Below are 17771 nucleotides of genomic sequence, written 5' to 3' on the forward strand. Positions count from 1 at the left end.
CATGGTGGCGCATGCCTGTAGTCCCAGCTACTCGGGAGGCTGAGGCAGGAGGATCGCTTGAGCCCAGGAGTTTGAGGTTGCTGTGAGCTAGGCTAACGCCACGGCACTCACTCTAGCAAGGGCAACAGTTAGACTCTGTCTCAAAAAAAAAAAAAAAAAAAAATCATGAATCTACGCAAAATTTCGTGTACACCTATGTTCTCCAAGGCAGAGGTTCACAGCATGTACAGGTTCCAAAAAGGATTTGTGACCCCACCCCCAGAACAAAAGAACATTCATCTGATGTTCAAAGGGGGAGCAGAAAGAGGTGGAGCCAGTGAGGTTACCAGGTGCTAGGCTAGGCCATGCAGGGCCTCATAAGCCACCTTAAGTAGCTTAACCCCCTTACCATGCAAGGAGTGTGCAAGGGGATCAAGGTAAGGAACTGGAGATAAGAGATCTATGAGGAAGCTGGCGTAATAATCCGGAGACCGTGGCTGAGAGCAGAAGGAGAACTTGCTTTCCCGAGAAGTTGTGGAAGAAAGCCAGCGAGGTCCCTATTTGCCACACCAGATGGGCGGGGATGGGCTACACCTAGGCGTTATTACCACGAGAAGCCAGCAGAGGGTGCTGTTGCCCAGCACATAGACCTGCAGGGAATGGGACTTCCCAAGCTAGGGGCCATGAGGCCCTGCCTGCCCATCTCTAGGAGCAGAGACAGGGGAGCACTCTAGGGTCCCTTAGTGCCACCAACCTTGGCCTCTTGTGTTCGATGCTCCAACCCATACCTTAAGACTAACTGGCTGCCTCTGAGCTCCTGTGAGGGAAGGGATTGGGGCTGAACTGGCCTCTCCTGTGGCCGAGCACTGTCCCTCACAAGGTGCCAGGAACACAGCATGCACAAAAGGAATGCAGAAATGAAGTTACAAAGGGAAGACAATGGGCGGTGGGGATGCAATCTGAAACTCAAGTCCTTTACCCTGTCATTCTTCAGTTTCTCCCTTGTCCAGGAAGCCCTCCCCTCACACCACCCCAGGCTCTCACAGTTGACCACCTGGGGCTGACACTATTCGGTGACAGGTTTCTGTTATCCTTGGAGCAGGAGCTCTGTGTGAACAGGCTCCAGAACTGCCTTGGCCACGCTGTGTCCCCAGCACTGTCCAGAACGGCTGAGGATCAGAGCAGGTCCCCAGCACATACTGGCTGAAAAACGAGGCTCCTGGTGCTGGGAACAGAGAACAGACAGGAACCATCCTAAGTAGAGCACCTGAGGGGTCAGTCAGTACCCAGCAACGATTCCCAACAACCGGCCCTGGTCTCCACCCCACCATTCCCACCTGTCCCTCCGCCTAGGGACCTGCTCCACGCATTCCACTCAAAAATTCCCGGAGGGATCCTGCACTGTGAGAAGTAGAGCACCACAGAACCACTTTAAAAATGAAATAGTGGACTTTAAACCAGGGGCCCTTGGTTCAAGGGTGCATTTTCAGCACCTAAACTGGGGCCGGGCACACAAATCCCTGTGTTTGTTTAATGAATGAGTAAATAATTTCCCCTTGAAAAGACCCCCCACCCCAATTAAAGGCCAACTGCAGTTAACACTTCAGGGTTTCGACCCTGCTTCCTTCCTGCTAGGAGGTGCCATGTCATTTATTGAAAGAAAAGAAAAGAAAACAAAACAAAACAGGGCAAACACATTTCTTAATAAGTGCAGTTTGTTAAAATCCTGTTAAAACATATGGGTCAAGGGGAAGTAAAAATAATCAGAGGATCGCTGTGGAAAAACTTTTAGGTCTGGCACCCGGGAGACCACTGAAGAGGAGGCAGCGGAAGAAACTTCACGTTCTGAAGGGAAGGAGCCCCCCCACCGCCCCTTCTTCCCTCTCACCCACTTAATCCCACCAGAAACTACCAAGACGCCCGGAATAAAAGGTTTCAAGTTCAATAGTCACACTCTCTCCAAATACAAAAAGCAGTTACAATTCAACTGAACACAGAAGCTTGTGTGCAAAGTTACGGGGAACTGAGACATCGTATAAAAAGTTAGGTTAAAGATGATTTTGTGGTTTTGTGTGTGTTTTGTTTTGTTTCGAGGGTGTGGCTCTTCCTCGGTCACCTGAACTCAGCAAAGAAATGGTTATCTTGATGAAATATCAACAGCCGACCCACAGTAAAAACAGACAAATTCTAAAAATTAAAAAAAAAGCATAATTACCAAAAAAATATGTCACTGCTTCCTCCCTCTGCATTTTGCTTTTTAAACTTTTTTTTTTTTAAGTTTTTGATTTTTTTTTTAATCCTGAAAAGTAGACAGTAAAACAGCTCCTGGAAGAATTTACAACCAACTGCATGAGGGAAGCTGAGGGGCCGGAGCAAGGTTGGGATGAGTGAATAAGAATAGGGTCTCCCCTCAGTCAGTCACTGTCGCCAAGGGAAGAGAGGATTTAGTCAAAAAGGAAGAAGGTAGGAAGAACAGGAGCTGGGAGGTTGGAGGGGTGGGGGAGGGACAAACAGAAAATAAAAGGTCATTGTTGCCTGTTTGAATCCAGAGAAAAATGCCTGGCCCTGTGGTAGGGCGGCGGGGAGAAGCCCCTCAGAGGGAGGCAGTGGGCTGGAGGGAGGCAGCCCTGGGATGACCCCATCCCCAGCACCACAGGACCTGGTGGGAGTAGAGGAGGGGGCCGAGGCAGGCGCTGGTGGAGGAAGCCGGCAGGGGCCTCCAGAAGCCTCTGGGACACACTGGCTACTGTGTGCTTGTGCCACCCTGTGTGTTCCCGGAATAGCTCCCGTAGTCGTAGTTCCCGTAGTATGGTGGCCACTGGCCCTGGTTCTGATAGTACTGGTTCCACTGCTGGGCATACTGGGGAGAGAGAAACCAAGAGCACCAAGTTGTCCTGCATCCACCCTACAGTTGGCTCCTTCCCTGGCCCCACCCTCACCTAGGGCAGAGATGGGTCCCCTGACAGAATTCAAGGCATGTGAGGGGGACAAGTGACTGACCTTATGCCACAAAGCCAGGCAGTTAGGGACTAGAGCCCAGGTCTCCTGGCTTGTCAACCTAGTGCCCTTCCAGGTATAGCTAGATATTACACTCAAAATATTTCATAACAGTTATGACAGCCTGAGGACCAACCTGAAGCAGGATTTGGAGGCCCCTGCTATGCCACCCCTTACCCTTTGCTTGCTGCATTGTGGAAAGGAGCCAGGATACCAGTTACTCAGCAACCAGTACAGAAGTATTTACCAAATAAAATGGCTGATGGCAAGATGAATGCCAGCCTGAGGCCAGCAGGCTGCTCGTCTTTTTAGGGATAAGCAAGGACTCGAGTCTGGGAATACACACTTAGGAGGGGCCCCTGGAAGTCCCTCCACCCTACTGGCCCCCAGTCTGGCACTTACCTGCTGATACTGGTTATAGCTGGGCTGAGGGTAGGTCTGTGCGGTAGGAGGCGGTGGCGGGGTGTAGGGGGCTGGGTTGTAGCCGCCGTAGCTCCCGTAGTTGTAGGCAGGTGGTGGCGGAGGTGGAGGAGGTGGAGCTGTGTAGCCCTGGCTGTAACCTCCCTGGTTGTAGGGTGGCTGGCTGTAACTCGGCTGGAAAGTGAAAGCAAAAAACTCAAAGCTCTGTGAAATAGCCAGCTCAGGGTTGGGATAGAGGAAGGGCCTTTCTAGGCAGCTGGCCCTCGGGGACTTCCCTGGTGGGTGTTGTTTGAGGGCTGAGAAGGAGGTGGGCCAGACCTGAGACAGGGAAGAAGAGAGCAGCCCTAGCGTCCTGGACTCTAATCCCAGCCCTGAGACCCTGGGAAAGCAGGACACATGGCATCTCTTGAAACACATCTTTTCTGTAAAATGAGAATCGTAACAGAACTACCCCTACAGATTGCCTTGCATTTTCAATAAGCTTGTGTGTACAAACCACTGGGCACTCAATAAATGCTGGTAGTTGCTACTGGAAGATCTGCTGAGGAGAACAGCAGTGGCAATTTACTACGTGTTCCCTATGTAGAGGCTGTTTGATTAATTCATTTACCTATCAACTCTGGGGGTAGGTTCCTAATTACAGAGAAGGAAGCTGAGGCTCAAGAAAGTGAAATCAGTGGGCCAAAGCCACACACCTAAAAAGGACTTGACCCCAGGTCTGCCTGGTCCCAGAGCCTTAATCACAAAGCTATAGTGCCAGCCATCCCCTACGATAAATAAACCTTGGAAGTGAGTTCTACTAATACCTCTAGTCCTTTATGGGGAAAATAAGGCCCAGAGACGTAAGCGGTTTGTCCAAGCGGTCACAAAATCAGGATGTTCCGGGGCTGCCCAACTCCTGTTCTAGGAAACTGAACTATTCATCTGGCTCCTGGAAGCTGCTTCCAAGCTTGGCGTGTGGAAGGTGCTCAGGAAACGGCTGTGTGGTAAGCGAAGACTGTTCTGGTTAACAGGAGCCTGTGCATACCAGAGCAGAGCACTGACTTTCCAAGAACCGGAACAGAGTGCAGAGCTGCTCAGGAGGGAAACTCTTCACGGAGAGGGCAAGTCCTCACTGACTTTGGGGCCCTGGTCTCCACATCATGAAGACAAAGTGGTCAGTCCTTTCCAGCCTGGGCAAGAGGCAACTCCAGTCAAGTGCTTTCTTGGGGAGTCAGTGAGGTCAGTGACAGAGCCAAGAGAAATGTACTTGCGGGGATCAGTGGTTGCAGCCCATCCCCCTGAGGATGATGAGAGAAGAGGGAGGTTCTAGGATTTACTCCCGGGTTTGGAGGGGACCTGGGAACATCTAAGGCCCATCCCAGTCAAGAGCACTGCCAAGGAGAAAGAAGGGCAGGTTGGAGCTAAGAGTAGAGACCAGTGGCTGGAGCATGTGTTGACTTCCCCTAAACCTGCCTTGTCTTTCCTGCTCAGGTTCAAGAGCACATGTGTGCACACCTACATACATGCTCGTTCTCTCACCTGTGGAGGGCTGTAACTGCTGACGGTGGGGGTGCTGGTATTGGCGCTTGAGCCAGGGATGTTGCTGCTCTTACTGTAGCTGCTGGCCCCTGGGGGGTTCCGAGCAGGGCTGTAGCTGGGTGGCGGCGGAGGCTGCTGGGGTGGTGGTTGTGGTGGCAGCGGTTGCTGTGGTGGCGGCTGTTGCTGGGGAGCCCGGTTGTAGCTGCCTCGGTTGTTGGAGTTGTTGTTATCCCGGTTGTTGTTACCCCAGCGGTTCTGGCTATAGCCACCACCTCCACTGCGGTTGAAACCTGCATCGGAGAAATCCAGATGAGCGTCCTCATCATTCTCAACTTGCGACCCTTGGGAGCTGGGCTGCCTTGGCTGCTACGGCTCCAGCATGGCCAGGCACAGAGCGGGAACCCAGTTAAGAGTGAACAAATAAAGCTTGCCCTCTGGGATGCTTCACACCCTGTCCCAACCCCACCAACACCAGGTCACGGGTCATCGCTGCCTACTGACAGGTTTGTCTCCTCCACTGGACTGTAAGCCCAGTGAGGCCAGGAGCAGGGCAGTCTTGGTTTCTACTGTGTTCCAGCATCTCAACAGTTGAACAGACAGAAAGAAACATTCAGGAAGTGGATGCTAGGCACTGGGGACAGCCATGAATGAGTCACATCTAGTCCTCTTCAGGCTTGCCCAAACGGGCCAGCATCTCCGACGCCTTTGTGAGGCTGTTTCTTGGGCCTTGAACACTTTCCCCTTCCCTGAGCAGCGCCTATGGGGCCTGTGGAGCTTGGCTTAGATAAACGCTCCTCAAGCAACCTTTCCTGAGCCCTGCTGTCTCCCTGCAGGCTGGACTGGCGTCACAGCATCCCTGGGCTTTCCCATTAAGCTATTTGGGTCATGGCTGTGTCCCCAGAACTATCCAGTGCAAAACTGAAACAGAGTAGGGCTAAGGATGTATTTGTTAAATTATGAACAGACACTTTACTTCGGAGATGGCAAAACTTAGTGATTAAGAACTTGGGACCTGGGTCATCTGAATACCAGCTCTGGATTTGCTGGATGACCTTGGGCAAATCCACCTCTCCAAGCCTGTTTCTCCATTTGTCTTAAAACGGAAACCCAAGATACAGTCCTAACATTTGCCTTGTGCCAGGTCCTGAGATGGGACCCAGGACTGGCAGTAAACTTGATCTGGCCTCTATTCCCAAGGAGTTCACGGTCAAATGAGGGAAGATTCACAAAAATGACAGCAATGTGACAAAGCACTACAACATGCAAATGGGCAAAGGGCTTCATAAGCAATGACCAGGGGAGTAGGACAGTAGGAGGACCGTTCCCTGAGGTCCCAGAATCTGACCTGTCTCGATTCTCTACCAGAGTCTGATTCACAGCTGGTGCTCAGTGTACTTCAGCTGCTGACTGAATAAGGAGTTAAAGCTCAATGCTGACCTGGGAACAAAATGTGGGGAGACCTGTGTGTGTAATGGCTCACCTCCTCGGTAGTTGCCTCCTCCACCGCTACCTCCGCCTCGGTTCTGGAAGCCTCCTCGGTTGCCTCCAGGGGGGCCTCGGTTGTCATAGCGTTGGAAGCCACCGCCACCCCCACGGCCACGGAAGCCACCACCGCGGTTATCAAAGCGCTTCTCAGGGGGTGGCCCAGCCTTGCGGCCTTCCTCATTGTATTGCCTGACCAGCTTGTCTGCTTCCTCCCGCTGCAGCTCAATGAACAGAACCTCATCCAGGAAGTCCCCAACATCTGGCAACGTGAAGTTGGCTAGAAGGAAGGAGTGCCCAGGAGGAGAGGAGGTCAGTGCCTTCTGAGGTCTGGTACCCTCCACCCCCACAACACTGGCCTCCGGGAAGGGAGAAGGTAGATAAACCGGAGTAGTGAACGAGAAAGAGGTTAACAAAGAGCTTCTCTTCGCTTAAATGAAGTGGTGGATAAGCCCCACCAAGCCATAGTGTTTAGCTCCCTCCAGCCTCCCCAGAGAGTGGGTCAGGCAGGTGGAATCCCATCTCTATTTTGACACAAGAGTGAATTGAGGCTTGCCCACAGTCAGCCCACCTGGTGGGCCAGAGGCAGGGTGACTGTACAGGCCTTTCAGCTTCTGCTCCCACACATCCTTTCCCTTGTGCCACCCCAGCCCCCTCCAGTCTGAAAACCACGACATAAGAGAGACAGGTAGCTTTTTCATTCACAGCTGTGGTACACAGGGAAAAGGCAAAGCAGAAGCAGAGAAAGAAAGAGCAAGAGCAAGAAAGGAATAATAAGGGAGCCGGGCAGGGACAAACTCATAGTAAAGAGCCTTTTCTCTGAAGGACCCTGTTGTGCTGCTCCTCTGGGAACTGCTCATTTCCTACCTTTCATTTCTAAGACCGCATGATCTGGGACATCCTTCCCTTCCTCGTCGGTTCGCTTTATTGTTCGGTCTTTCAGGTCCTCATCAGTGGGACAAATTACAATAGCTTTGCGCTGGAAGCCTTCAAATGGTCTCATTTTTCGTCTCTGGGCTGACCCATAAACATTTGTCTAGGGGTAGGTAACAGAAGAGGCAAGAGATGGTACATTAGGCGTCAGCTTTTTCCTCTTAGGGGTGTTATATGTAGGCCAGGAACTGAAAAAAGGATACCAGCGCTCCTGTTAAGCAAAGAAACTCAGGAAACTGCTCTTCTTCACTTTGAAGATTCTTGAGTCCACCCTCAGCAAATGAACTGATTTGGGAAAGTGGCTGCTGACAGGGATAGGGCAAAAGATTGCTAATGGGTGGGGCTTTGCTTTTAGTCCTATTTGCTATTGGTATTGTGCTTTACAACTTTTTCCCCCCTATTCTAAAAGTAGTATGTGCTGATGGTAAAAAATTCACAGTATAAGGTGTAAAGCGTACATTAAGAATCCCTCCATCCCCCTAGTGCCAGGCCTACTTCCCAGAGATAACTGGTATTGAATTTCTTATGAACACTTTCAGAAACACTTATGTCAATTTTTTTTTTTTTGAGACAGATTCTCACTCTGTCACCTGGGCTAGAGTGCTGTGGCATCAACCTAGCTCACAGGAACCTCAAACTCCTGGGCTCATGTGATCCTCTTGCCTCAGCCTCCCGAGTAGCTGGGACTACAGGCATGCACCACCGTGCCTGGCTAATTTTTTTTATATATATATACATTTAATTGTCCAGCTAATTTATTTCTATCTTTTTTAGTAGAGACAGGGTCTCGCTCTTGCTCAGGCTGGTCTCGAACTCCTGAGCTCAAACGATCCGCCTGCCTCGGCCTCCCAGAGTGCTGGGATTAAGGGCGTGAGCCACCACGCCCGGCCTATGTGATTTTTAACACAAATAGAATTATATTATACACACTCTCCTGAAGCTCTTTTTCATGTAATGTTCCACCAAAATTTTTTTGTGTAGTGTTTTTTTAATGATTGTATAATATCTACAGAATGGATATGCCACAATCGACAGCTTCTTTTGAGATTGTTTTCATCAACACTGTGATTCTTTTATTTTTATTTACTTACATTTTTAGGGACAGGGTCTCGCTGTTCCCAGGCTAGGGTGCACTGGCTACCCACAGGTGCGACCATGGCACACTGCAGCCTCAAACTCCCAAGCTCAAGCGATCCTCCTTTCTCAGTCTCCTGAGTGTGCGCCTATAGATCCTGCAGCTGGGTCTACAGACACACGCCACCGTGCCCAGCGACACTGTGGTTGGTTTATTCCCTCAGTCCTTCTCTGAAACGTCAGCCTCACCCAAGAGCTTCTAACCAGGGAGCTTGAAAAAGCCATAGCTTTTCACGAGTACAGTTTTGCCACTCAGGTTTCCTTCCTTCGTCTACAGGATGGCAGGAGCATTCTGGGATGGTGCTGGCACAGAGTGGTAATCTAGAACACATGTGACTGAGGGTAGGAACAGATTCCACTTACCGAATACCTCCTACACGCCAGGCCCTATGCAACTGGGTCCCACATCTGTTGGACAACAGGGCTCTATGGACTCAGCCTGTGCAACTGAATTATCTGGACACTACTGAAAAAGCAAGCAACCCGAACCTGACTTGAGACTTCCTAAGTCTGAATCTCTGGAGGTAGGACCCAGGCACCCCTACAGGCATCCTTCCAAACCCAGGAACTCTGAACAGAGCTGGAGTAATGAGTTTTTGACTGCATTTATGCAACTTTTTAGTGGCTCTGACAGGGACCCGAGGGAGAAACCATAGAGGAAAAACAGTTTGTGAAGGGGCACCTGCAAAATAAAATGTTATATTTTGAAGATACAGCCTGATAGGGTGGAAGAAGCCTAGGGTCAAGTCCTGGTGTGGCTACTGACTCATTACAGCCAGACTTCACAGTTGCTTTACTTGTAAAATGAGGCTGACAAGCCTCCCTCCCAGGGCTAATAAGAAGTGAGCAGAAGGATGACCACAATGCAGCTGACAAAGCGTAAGGAACTGCTCAAGTGGGGGGATATGGGGTGGCCTCTAGGGTGGGAGACAGGCAGTACACTGGGATGGCTCAGCAGACCTTGCCTCTAACCTGACCAGGACTTGCCACACCTGTGTGGCCCTGGGTGAGTGACTTCCACCCAGAGCCTAAGCCTGCTCTTCTCTAAGATCAGCCTACTATGTACTTACTGAGTCTCAATCCCTGAAAGGGGAAAATAGCACGAATGCCTCATGGTGGCTATGAAGACTGAGTTGGTGTGAGTAAAAGCCACTGTCTCTGCCCAGGCCCTGGCTCACAGCCAGCACTCAACAAATGTGAGCCACCACCGACATGGTCATCACTGGGTGGGGTTTTGTGGATATTTATATTGTAATGTTGACGTGGGGCAACCCAGACCAAAGAAAAGGTTAAGCTGTAGTGATCTCCCAAGTAGAAAGGCAGGGACAGGGAGACACGGTGGAAAGAACACAAACTTTGGGGAAGAAGATTGGGAATGAAAACCCTTTACTATTTGTGAGACTGCAGAAAAGTCACCTAATTAGTCTGAGTCTCAAATTTCTTCATCTGAAAGACGGGGATCCTATCACCCTCCCCCTGGCTCCAGTGGGGATTTGCAGATGTGAAAATCTTTGGCAAGTGGCAGGGAGGGAGGCAGGGAAAGAAGTCAACACACGGGGTGGATCTGAAAACACGGTCAATAGGACTGACTGTCCTAAGAGAGACTTCCCAATGGAAGTACCAAGGAAAATTAAGTCTGAGGAAAAGACGAGGTACAAGAGATCCTCTTCTGAGATAGCAAGCTGGGTGTGCATCAGGCAGGGGCCAGGGCACCCAGTATAGATCTGTTGAGAGATCTTGGCTGTGGGTACAGCTGTTTTCTAAACCAACCAGATTGGCCCTGACACACATACTAGGCAAGAATGTTCTTCCCTGTTCCCCAGGGAAAATACCCTAACTTTCGTGAAGGAGGCCACAGGCAGTTATGTGGGTGGTAGGTACACACGTACTGTTACTGGGACCTTGAACACTAGCCCAAGGAGAGGACTTGGGCCACAACTGGTTTAAAAAGGCACATAATGCTACCAGGAAAAGTTAAGTCCCCTCTTCCACTACTCTTCCTTAACTCCATTCCTAAAAGCAAGCAGATGGTGGCTTTTGGTCACATGAAGATAGAATTTGGCTTCTTCCAGCTAAATAACCAAGTTTTCTTCTGACACAAAAGCCAGGGTAGGTGGGTGACAGAGTCAGTGTGGCCCGCCTAGACCATTCTGCTGGTAACCCATTCCATTCTGTCTGCCTGCCAAATGATCTAGTTTGATTCCCCTGAACCCTGAGGGCATGGAGAAATACTCTCTGGAGGTTTTCTATGTGACAGATCTGCACTGTCAATGTCCTGATGAGAGGACAGAGAAGCAACACTGCCAAGAAGGCTAGTCCCTGCAGCTTCATGGGAGGAATGGGGCAGAGCAGATTGGACTCATAAATAGATGGCTTTTGTCCTGGGAAGTGGCTACTTTGAGGATGGCTCCTTACATGCTTTGGAAGTGAGGTGTCAAGAACCCTCTCAGTGATGGTTTTTGTGTCTTTTTTTGAGACAGGGTCTCAGGCTAGAGTGCAGTGGCATCATCATAGCTCACTGCAACCTCAGACTCCTGAGCTTAAGTGATCCTCCTGCCTCAGCCTCCCCAAGTAGTTAAGACTATATGCATGTGCCACAACACCTGGCAAATTTTAAAAAAATTTTTTGTAGAGATGGGGTCTTGCCATATTGCTCAGGTTGTTTTCGAACTCCTGGGCTCAAGTGATTCTCCCACCTGGGCCTCCCAAAAGTGCTAGGATTACAGGTGTGAGCCCACCACACCTGGCTGTTCTTTTTATCTTTGAAATTTAATTTAAAAAGGCTGGAGTGCAGTGGGCCAAGCATAGCTCATTGCAACCTTGAACTCCTGGGCTCAAGTAATTCTCCTGCCTTAGCCTCCGAAGTAGCCAGGACTACAGGTGCACACCACCACACCTGGCTAATTAAAAAAATTTTTTTTGTAGGGACAGGGTCTCATTATGTTGCCAGGATGGTCTCGAACTCAGGGACTCAAGCGATCCTCCCTGTGTCTCGATGTGCTGGGATTACAGGAGCGAGCCACCACGCCCAGCCTTAGGGATGATTTCTAAGACTGTGCCTCTTTCCACTTGCTTCTTGCCTTGGGAAAGGGAAGAAGAGCATCTACACCAGGCCAGCAGAAATGCAAATCCTTGGCTTTCCTGGGGGAAAGGGAATTAGCTGTTGTTGCTGTTGCCACAGCAAACATGATGAGGTCAGAGCCCCCGGGCCAGCCCAGAGCTTCTGTGGTCACTGGGGGCTGCTGGTGGCTGTTGCTAGGAGACTGGCACAACAGCCAGGTCAGCTTTTCCAGCTGTGTGGGTTTCTTCTGCCTAGCTCCTGCTTCTCCCAGCCCCACCCTGCTTGAAGATGTTGACTCGAAGAGAAAGTCTGGGCTGTGTTCCCTGGCCTCCTGACCATCCCCAACTCCCTGTGACAAGGGCCGAGGGACGGCAATAGGGTTTCTCAGAGAAATGAGTACTTTTGGTGTGTGACCCTCTGAGGCAGTGAGGGAGGAACATAGTAGGCACAGGTAATGACTTCTGCTGATAGCCCAAGTTCTCTAAAGCCCCACTGTCCCCTCGCTCTCACTTGCCATAGCTCAAAAGGGTCAGGTTGGCAGCATGAGAAACCTGGCTAGATCTCAGAGGGGCAAACTTAAGGCTGATGAGGAAAAAGTTTGCTTTGGGCTCAGAGTGAGGTGAACTCCAGTGGAAGGAACCACATGTATAGAAAGAGAATTGGCCAGAGGTTCAAGAATGGAGTGGGCTTTAGGCTCTGGGAATGGTGGAAAGTGGAGGAAAGAAGCATCCATCCCGTTCTCCAATGTCTGCCAAAAAGAGGTGGTTTCCTTTGGGCCTCTATTTTAGCCCTGGGTTTCTGTTTCAGACAAAAGTGTGGCACCCACGAAGCAGGATGCGAATCAGGACTAAAAACCACATGTTCTGGCGGTGAGACCAGGTTGGCGATGTCATCACATCTAGCCCTAACTCTGACCTGCTGCTAGGATGTTTCAGTCCTCTAAGGGAACTCTTCACCCACAGTGCCTTGCGGTTCAACATGTGCAGGGCAACGTGGCCTTGCCGGGGTCCTCTTGGAAGCCTCCAGGTGAGTAACTTTGTTGCCTCACAGAAGGCCAGTCAGTTCTTGCTCTGTACCCCATTTCGAGGCCCTCTAGTAGCCTCAGAAAGCATCTCATTCCAGAGGAGGAGCCCAAAGAGCCACTTGAGGCAATGTGGTCTTCACCTCCCCCTTTCTCCCTTCCCTGCAGCTTTTACTAGCTAGGCAAACTTAGCCATATTCTTCCCTAATGAAAACATGACCATGGCTCCTCATTGCCCTTTGGACAGAGCCTCAACTCTTTTTATCATCCTCCATGCCCTGAACCAGACATCCTACCTCCTGAAATTCCCACCACGGCCCTATCCATTCTAGACTCCGGCTAGCTAGGAAGTCAAGAGAGCCATGTTCTACCAGTACATTAACTTTGATGTGTGACTTTGGATAGGGTCCTTTCCTCTGTGAGACCACTCAGTTCCTCCTTCTGGTCTACCTCCTTTCTTTCTTTTTCTCCTTTGATGTTCCATAGTTGTAATGCCTGTATGATCTTAAGATGCCGAGGTCATCACGGAATGTAGGTCAAAGCCCTGCCGTGTAATGTATGTCTCAAGACCAACATACTTAAGAGCTTGTATCCACCACGATGCATCCTAGGGTAGGGGATGGGGTCCTGGCCAGAAAAAGAATCCTGGCTTACATTGGCTGTCTGGCTTCTACAGACAAGTTCTCCTTCCCTTTCAAGGAAGGGCATTTCTGAGGCCAACCTGTAACAGGAGGTCTGACCGCTCAGGAAAAACCAGAGAAGGGAAAAGATGGCCCTGGGCTAAGATGCAAGACCGCAGGGACTTTGCCTGTAGTACTGGTCTTCCCTTTGGAAGTTCCATCTAGCCCAGAAAATAGCTATGCATCATCAACTTATCTGTCACTGCCAAAGCTGGTGGGGTGAGAAGGGCCAGGATTTGGCCAGGGACCTGCTGAGAATCTCCTATATATACACAATCTCTGCCCACCCTTCTTCCAGTTTTCTGGAACCTACTTTCCAGGTGTCGGCTAAGAGGCTGAACCACTGGAATTAGACTCCCTTTCCAGGCCTGAGCAACCTATGGCTTCAAGCCCCAAGTCAATCCTCTAATCTGTGGTTAACCAGAGAACCCTCCTCTTCCCCAACCTTCAGAGTTTAGGTTCTTTGCCTCAATGTTGGCCTGGATCACTTGGCCAGACCTGCATGTCGCTCCACCAGGAGGCTGGGAGCCTGGAAAACCACAGGTATACCTGGTACAGCCCTGGACCCTGTCCCTGAACAAGCCAGCACCAGCTATGAAGGCAGACAGTGAGCCTTCACAGTGCTCAGCTGTTATGTGCCTGTCTGAGCCGCCAGGGGCCTGTCCTCCAGAGAAAACCCACTTAGGCCACCTGGACAGAGCTGCTGGATGACCCACCTCCGACTATAATTCTTCTCCACCAGGCCACATATTTGAAATGGGTTTCACAGCTGATTTAACCAGCAAACCAAGAAAAAAAACCAGGCAGGGAACACTTGCTGAGATATCCAAAAGAGGTACTCTCAGGGTGTTAAAACGATACTACCACTCTGCCTTTCAGAACAATGAGTCCAACTGGGGCCAAGTTAGACTTTAGACTAAAATTCCCAAAATGCCCTCACAAGGAGAATGGCACAAAGTGAGGCCAAAAGGTTTTTAAAATAAGTCTTCAAAGTGCGGAGAATGGGCTGGGCGTGGTGGCTCACGCCTGTAATCCTAGCACTCTGGGAGGCCGAGGTGGGAGAATCACTTGAGCTCAGGAGTTTGAGACCAGGCTCAGCAAGAGTGAGACCTCATCTCTATTAAAAAAATAAATTAAAAAAAAAAAAAAGTGGGGAGAAGGCTGGTTGGCCGGTTGTACACATTATTGATGGGGCTGAGCTGGGGGGGATAACCGTGAGTGACTTTCAGACTATCCTGTGCTCAACTGTTTTGTGTTAAGATCCTCACCCCTAGGTGAAGGCAACTTGCTCCCTGGGCATTCCCTTCTGACGAGCCAACCACTATCTCTAGCTCCACGCTCATCAGGACACCTCTGAACTCATGGTAACAAAGTACCTGGGGCTACATGTAGAGAAGGCACTTCAATAAGGCTACAAGGGCAGGGCATTACCGGGTTTACGTATTTGCTCACTCATAGGTTCTTAAGCAAGCACAAATTTGAGGCTGAGGGAAACAGAGGCTTATTCACAGATCCCCAAATACAGAAAATAAGGAAACAATCTTTGCTACTTGAGAAAGTCTTCGGGACAAATGTTACGTATCACATCACACAGGCAATAACCAAGTGGAACTCAATTTCTCTGCGACAAGGATCCTTAATCATTTTTGGGTCACTCATCCTTTTGAGAATGTTGAAAGCCATGGACAATTTTCTTATCCTAACTCAAAACTGTCTAGTTTTTGTGTTTTTTATTAAAGTATATACCTGCACACAATATTATATGTTTAATTTCAAAGTTTCCCAGATCCCCTGATGTTAAGAACCCTGCCCTTAATGGAAACGTAGGTAGAAAATACATGACTTAGATATATACCTTCCAGTTAAAAAAACTTGCCAAGAAAAGCTGGGATATACTATTCTGTAAAGTAATTAGCAATAATCACCAGCTGCTAAGTGCCAGATCCTGTGTTAGGTATGTGGGAGCCATTGTGCTTCCTATTTTACACGTCAGAAGATGGCGATTTAGAGGATAAAGTTAGCTGGTACACAGCTAGGAAGCGGCAGAGCTGGAATTCAGCCCCATTCTGTCAGGCTCAGAAATCCACACTTCTTTCCATTTTGCAAAACAGCTCTCACCTGATGTGTTCTTTGGGGTTGCTGATGAGCCTAAGCTAGTAGGCCTGGATCATGGCCCCAGACCCCAACCACAGACTGGGCTCAAAGAGCTGTGCTAAGGGACTGGGACTGTGTCATCTTGAATGGCTGACCCCTGAAAAGCACTGCAATCAAAGACCATTTATGGAGAAAGAATAAGACCAGAGGGGGATTCCAGGCCCCCAAATTGGTCTCCTCTCCTCTTCTGAGAACATGATGGTCATCAGTAAGTACCTGATCTAAGATGTAGTTGCGTTTCTTGCGGGCAGCGATCTGGATGAGGCGGTTGAGGCACTGGGTGGCCTGCTGGATCAGGACATCCCAACGGCCAGCATAGTTCCGCTGCCGGCGCAGGCCCATCACCTGTGGGCAGGAGGTGGTGAGGAGTGAGTAGTCCTCGTTGCAGGGCAGCACTCAGAGGGTGAGAGGTGGATAAGGAGAGTCCAGGGGCTGTCCTTACCCGCATCTTATCCATGATGGCATTGGTACCCAGGATGTTGTACTTCTTGGAAGGGTTGGAGGCTGCATGTTTGATGGCCCACGTAGTCTTGCCAGCAGCAGGCAGGCCCACCATCATCAGAATCTACAAGAGTAAGATGGGGAAGGAGTGTTGTGGCATGGTGGTGTGGCACCATCCTGATTTGCTGGTGACTGTGAGGGTGACTCTGAACCTCATGGCTGCCTCTGGAAAATGGAAGCAATAACAGCATGAAGCTCGTCAGACTCTCAGCAGAGGTCGTGGCATGAGGTGAATACTAAATCAAGCGCTGTCATCATTAGCATTTATATTTTTGTTCAGATAGGATTAACGGGCCTCTGAAAAACCCAGGGAAGGCCGTGTACTGAGAATGGCCCATGGAGTGGACACAAGAAGTGGTACAATTTTCTTAGAGTCTGAAATGGGAATAGAGCTGTACACACAAGGATACGAATCATATGTAACCGGTACATTTAGAATCTGGTAAACACTAGATGCAACCGAAATGCCCAAAAAGAGGGAAATGGTTAGTTTGTGAGGCCAGTAAGGATGATGTTCAGAGAGGTTTTCATGTGATGGGATAAAGCTCACAAAATAATGTTAAGTGAAAAGGGCAGGATATCAAAATGCTTACACCATAAGATCTCAATTATAAACACGTGTGCATAAAACATTTACATCAAAAAGAATAAGATAAACTCCAAACCACTGGACGTAAACTTATTTGCGGATGGTGGAATTATGGAAAATTTTTATTTTCTTCGTATTTTTGAATTTTCTTGAACAAACATAAATAACTTATACATACAAGAAAAACACTGTTTTAAGAACAAAGATCACCAATATAGCTCCTGGAACCAAATCATCGCAAAGGCAACTTGTTGCTTTTTGTCCTTTTCTGCTGCAAGAAAAGCCTTCTTTTCCCATGTTCTGGCCTCATCTAAGGAGCGTGTGGCTACTTCTTTTTGGAACCTAAGATTTGGGTAGATTACCTTAGGCCCTCCCTCTTTGGCCTAAGTCACACCAACACCCCTCCCCTCACACTCAGAGCAGCTTTTTGACTCTGAATCCAATCCTGAGGAGCTGAAAGGAAGGGGCTACTTGCCCCCAACGTACTCGATAACAAGTCTGTGCTTGCTGCACCACACCCAGCTACTGAGTGGTTCCCCTTTCCCTTGGTAACAAGGTGGGTCTGGAGAGCTGGCCACCAATTCAGTTTTCTGATCCTACTCACCTCACATTCTGCCTTGCTCTTTGGTCCGATGGTGCCCCGGATCCGCTCACTAAGGGGAAGGTGCTGGATGAAGGTAAACCCTGGGAGGACAGAACAGTAGGGCTCTGCCCTCTGCCCGAAGTTGAACTCCACTGCACAATTCTTCACCAGGACATGAGGGTAGAGGGCCTGACCCCCCAAGGCTTCCTTCTGGATTCGGAAGGCAATGCCCATCCACTTCCCATTCTTGGTAAAGGAAAGTTCCACATCATTTCCACATTCAAAGTCCTAGGAGAAAAAACCAAAGGAATATAACTGCCAACTCTCAGCTTAAAGCACTGGGAGCCACAAGAGGGAGAGAGCATATGTAGGGAGTGGAAATACAGCTGGCTTTCCAGACCTCAGTGCACTCCTCCCCAACATGTAGGTAAATTGGGCAGCACACCAAGGAACATCTCAGAGAACGTCTAGCCCAAAGCCCTCGTTACCCAAGATCTGGAAGCTGATGGATGTGAAACAAGTAATTTTAAGAAACTCTAAGTATTTGAGTCTTGTGCCTAGACTGAGATGAAGACGAAGGAAAAGGCAATCCTGCCCTGTTCTCAAAACCGACAAAGGCAATCTACGAAGGTAACAGATGAAGGAAAGCCACAGCAAGGATTTCTTTTTTTTTTTGAGGCAGAGTCTCACTCTTTTGCCCGGGCTAGAGTGAGTGC

At 49.5% G+C, this 17771-nt stretch overlaps 1 protein-coding gene across 4 annotated transcripts in view; it reads right to left on the reverse strand.

The window, feature by feature from the left end:
* Positions 1-1611: 1611 nt before the first annotated feature.
* The window catches only part of HNRNPUL1 (heterogeneous nuclear ribonucleoprotein U-like 1), a 35327-nt gene continuing 19167 nt past the window's right edge, over positions 1612-17771 (reverse strand). For all 4 annotated transcript variants that reach the window (XM_012657074.1, XM_012657075.1, XM_012657076.1 and 1 more), the window contains exons 8-15: positions 17077-17343; positions 15825-15947; positions 15599-15727; positions 7267-7435; positions 6398-6679; positions 4918-5207; positions 3379-3570; positions 1612-2839 (exon numbers count right to left, since the gene is read on the reverse strand). In XM_012657074.1, coding sequence (XP_012512528.1) covers positions 2723-2839; positions 3379-3570; positions 4918-5207; positions 6398-6679; positions 7267-7435; positions 15599-15727; positions 15825-15947; positions 17077-17343 — 1569 coding nt within the window. In that variant the 3' untranslated portion in view covers positions 1612-2722. The remainder of the gene's footprint in view (positions 2840-3378; positions 3571-4917; positions 5208-6397; positions 6680-7266; positions 7436-15598; positions 15728-15824; positions 15948-17076; positions 17344-17771) is intronic.

Source organism: Propithecus coquereli, unplaced genomic scaffold, assembly GCF_000956105.1.
Source record: "Propithecus coquereli isolate 6110/MARCELLA unplaced genomic scaffold, Pcoq_1.0 Scaffold53, whole genome shotgun sequence".
In the NCBI taxonomy this organism is placed as follows: Eukaryota; Metazoa; Chordata; class Mammalia; order Primates; family Indriidae; genus Propithecus; species Propithecus coquereli.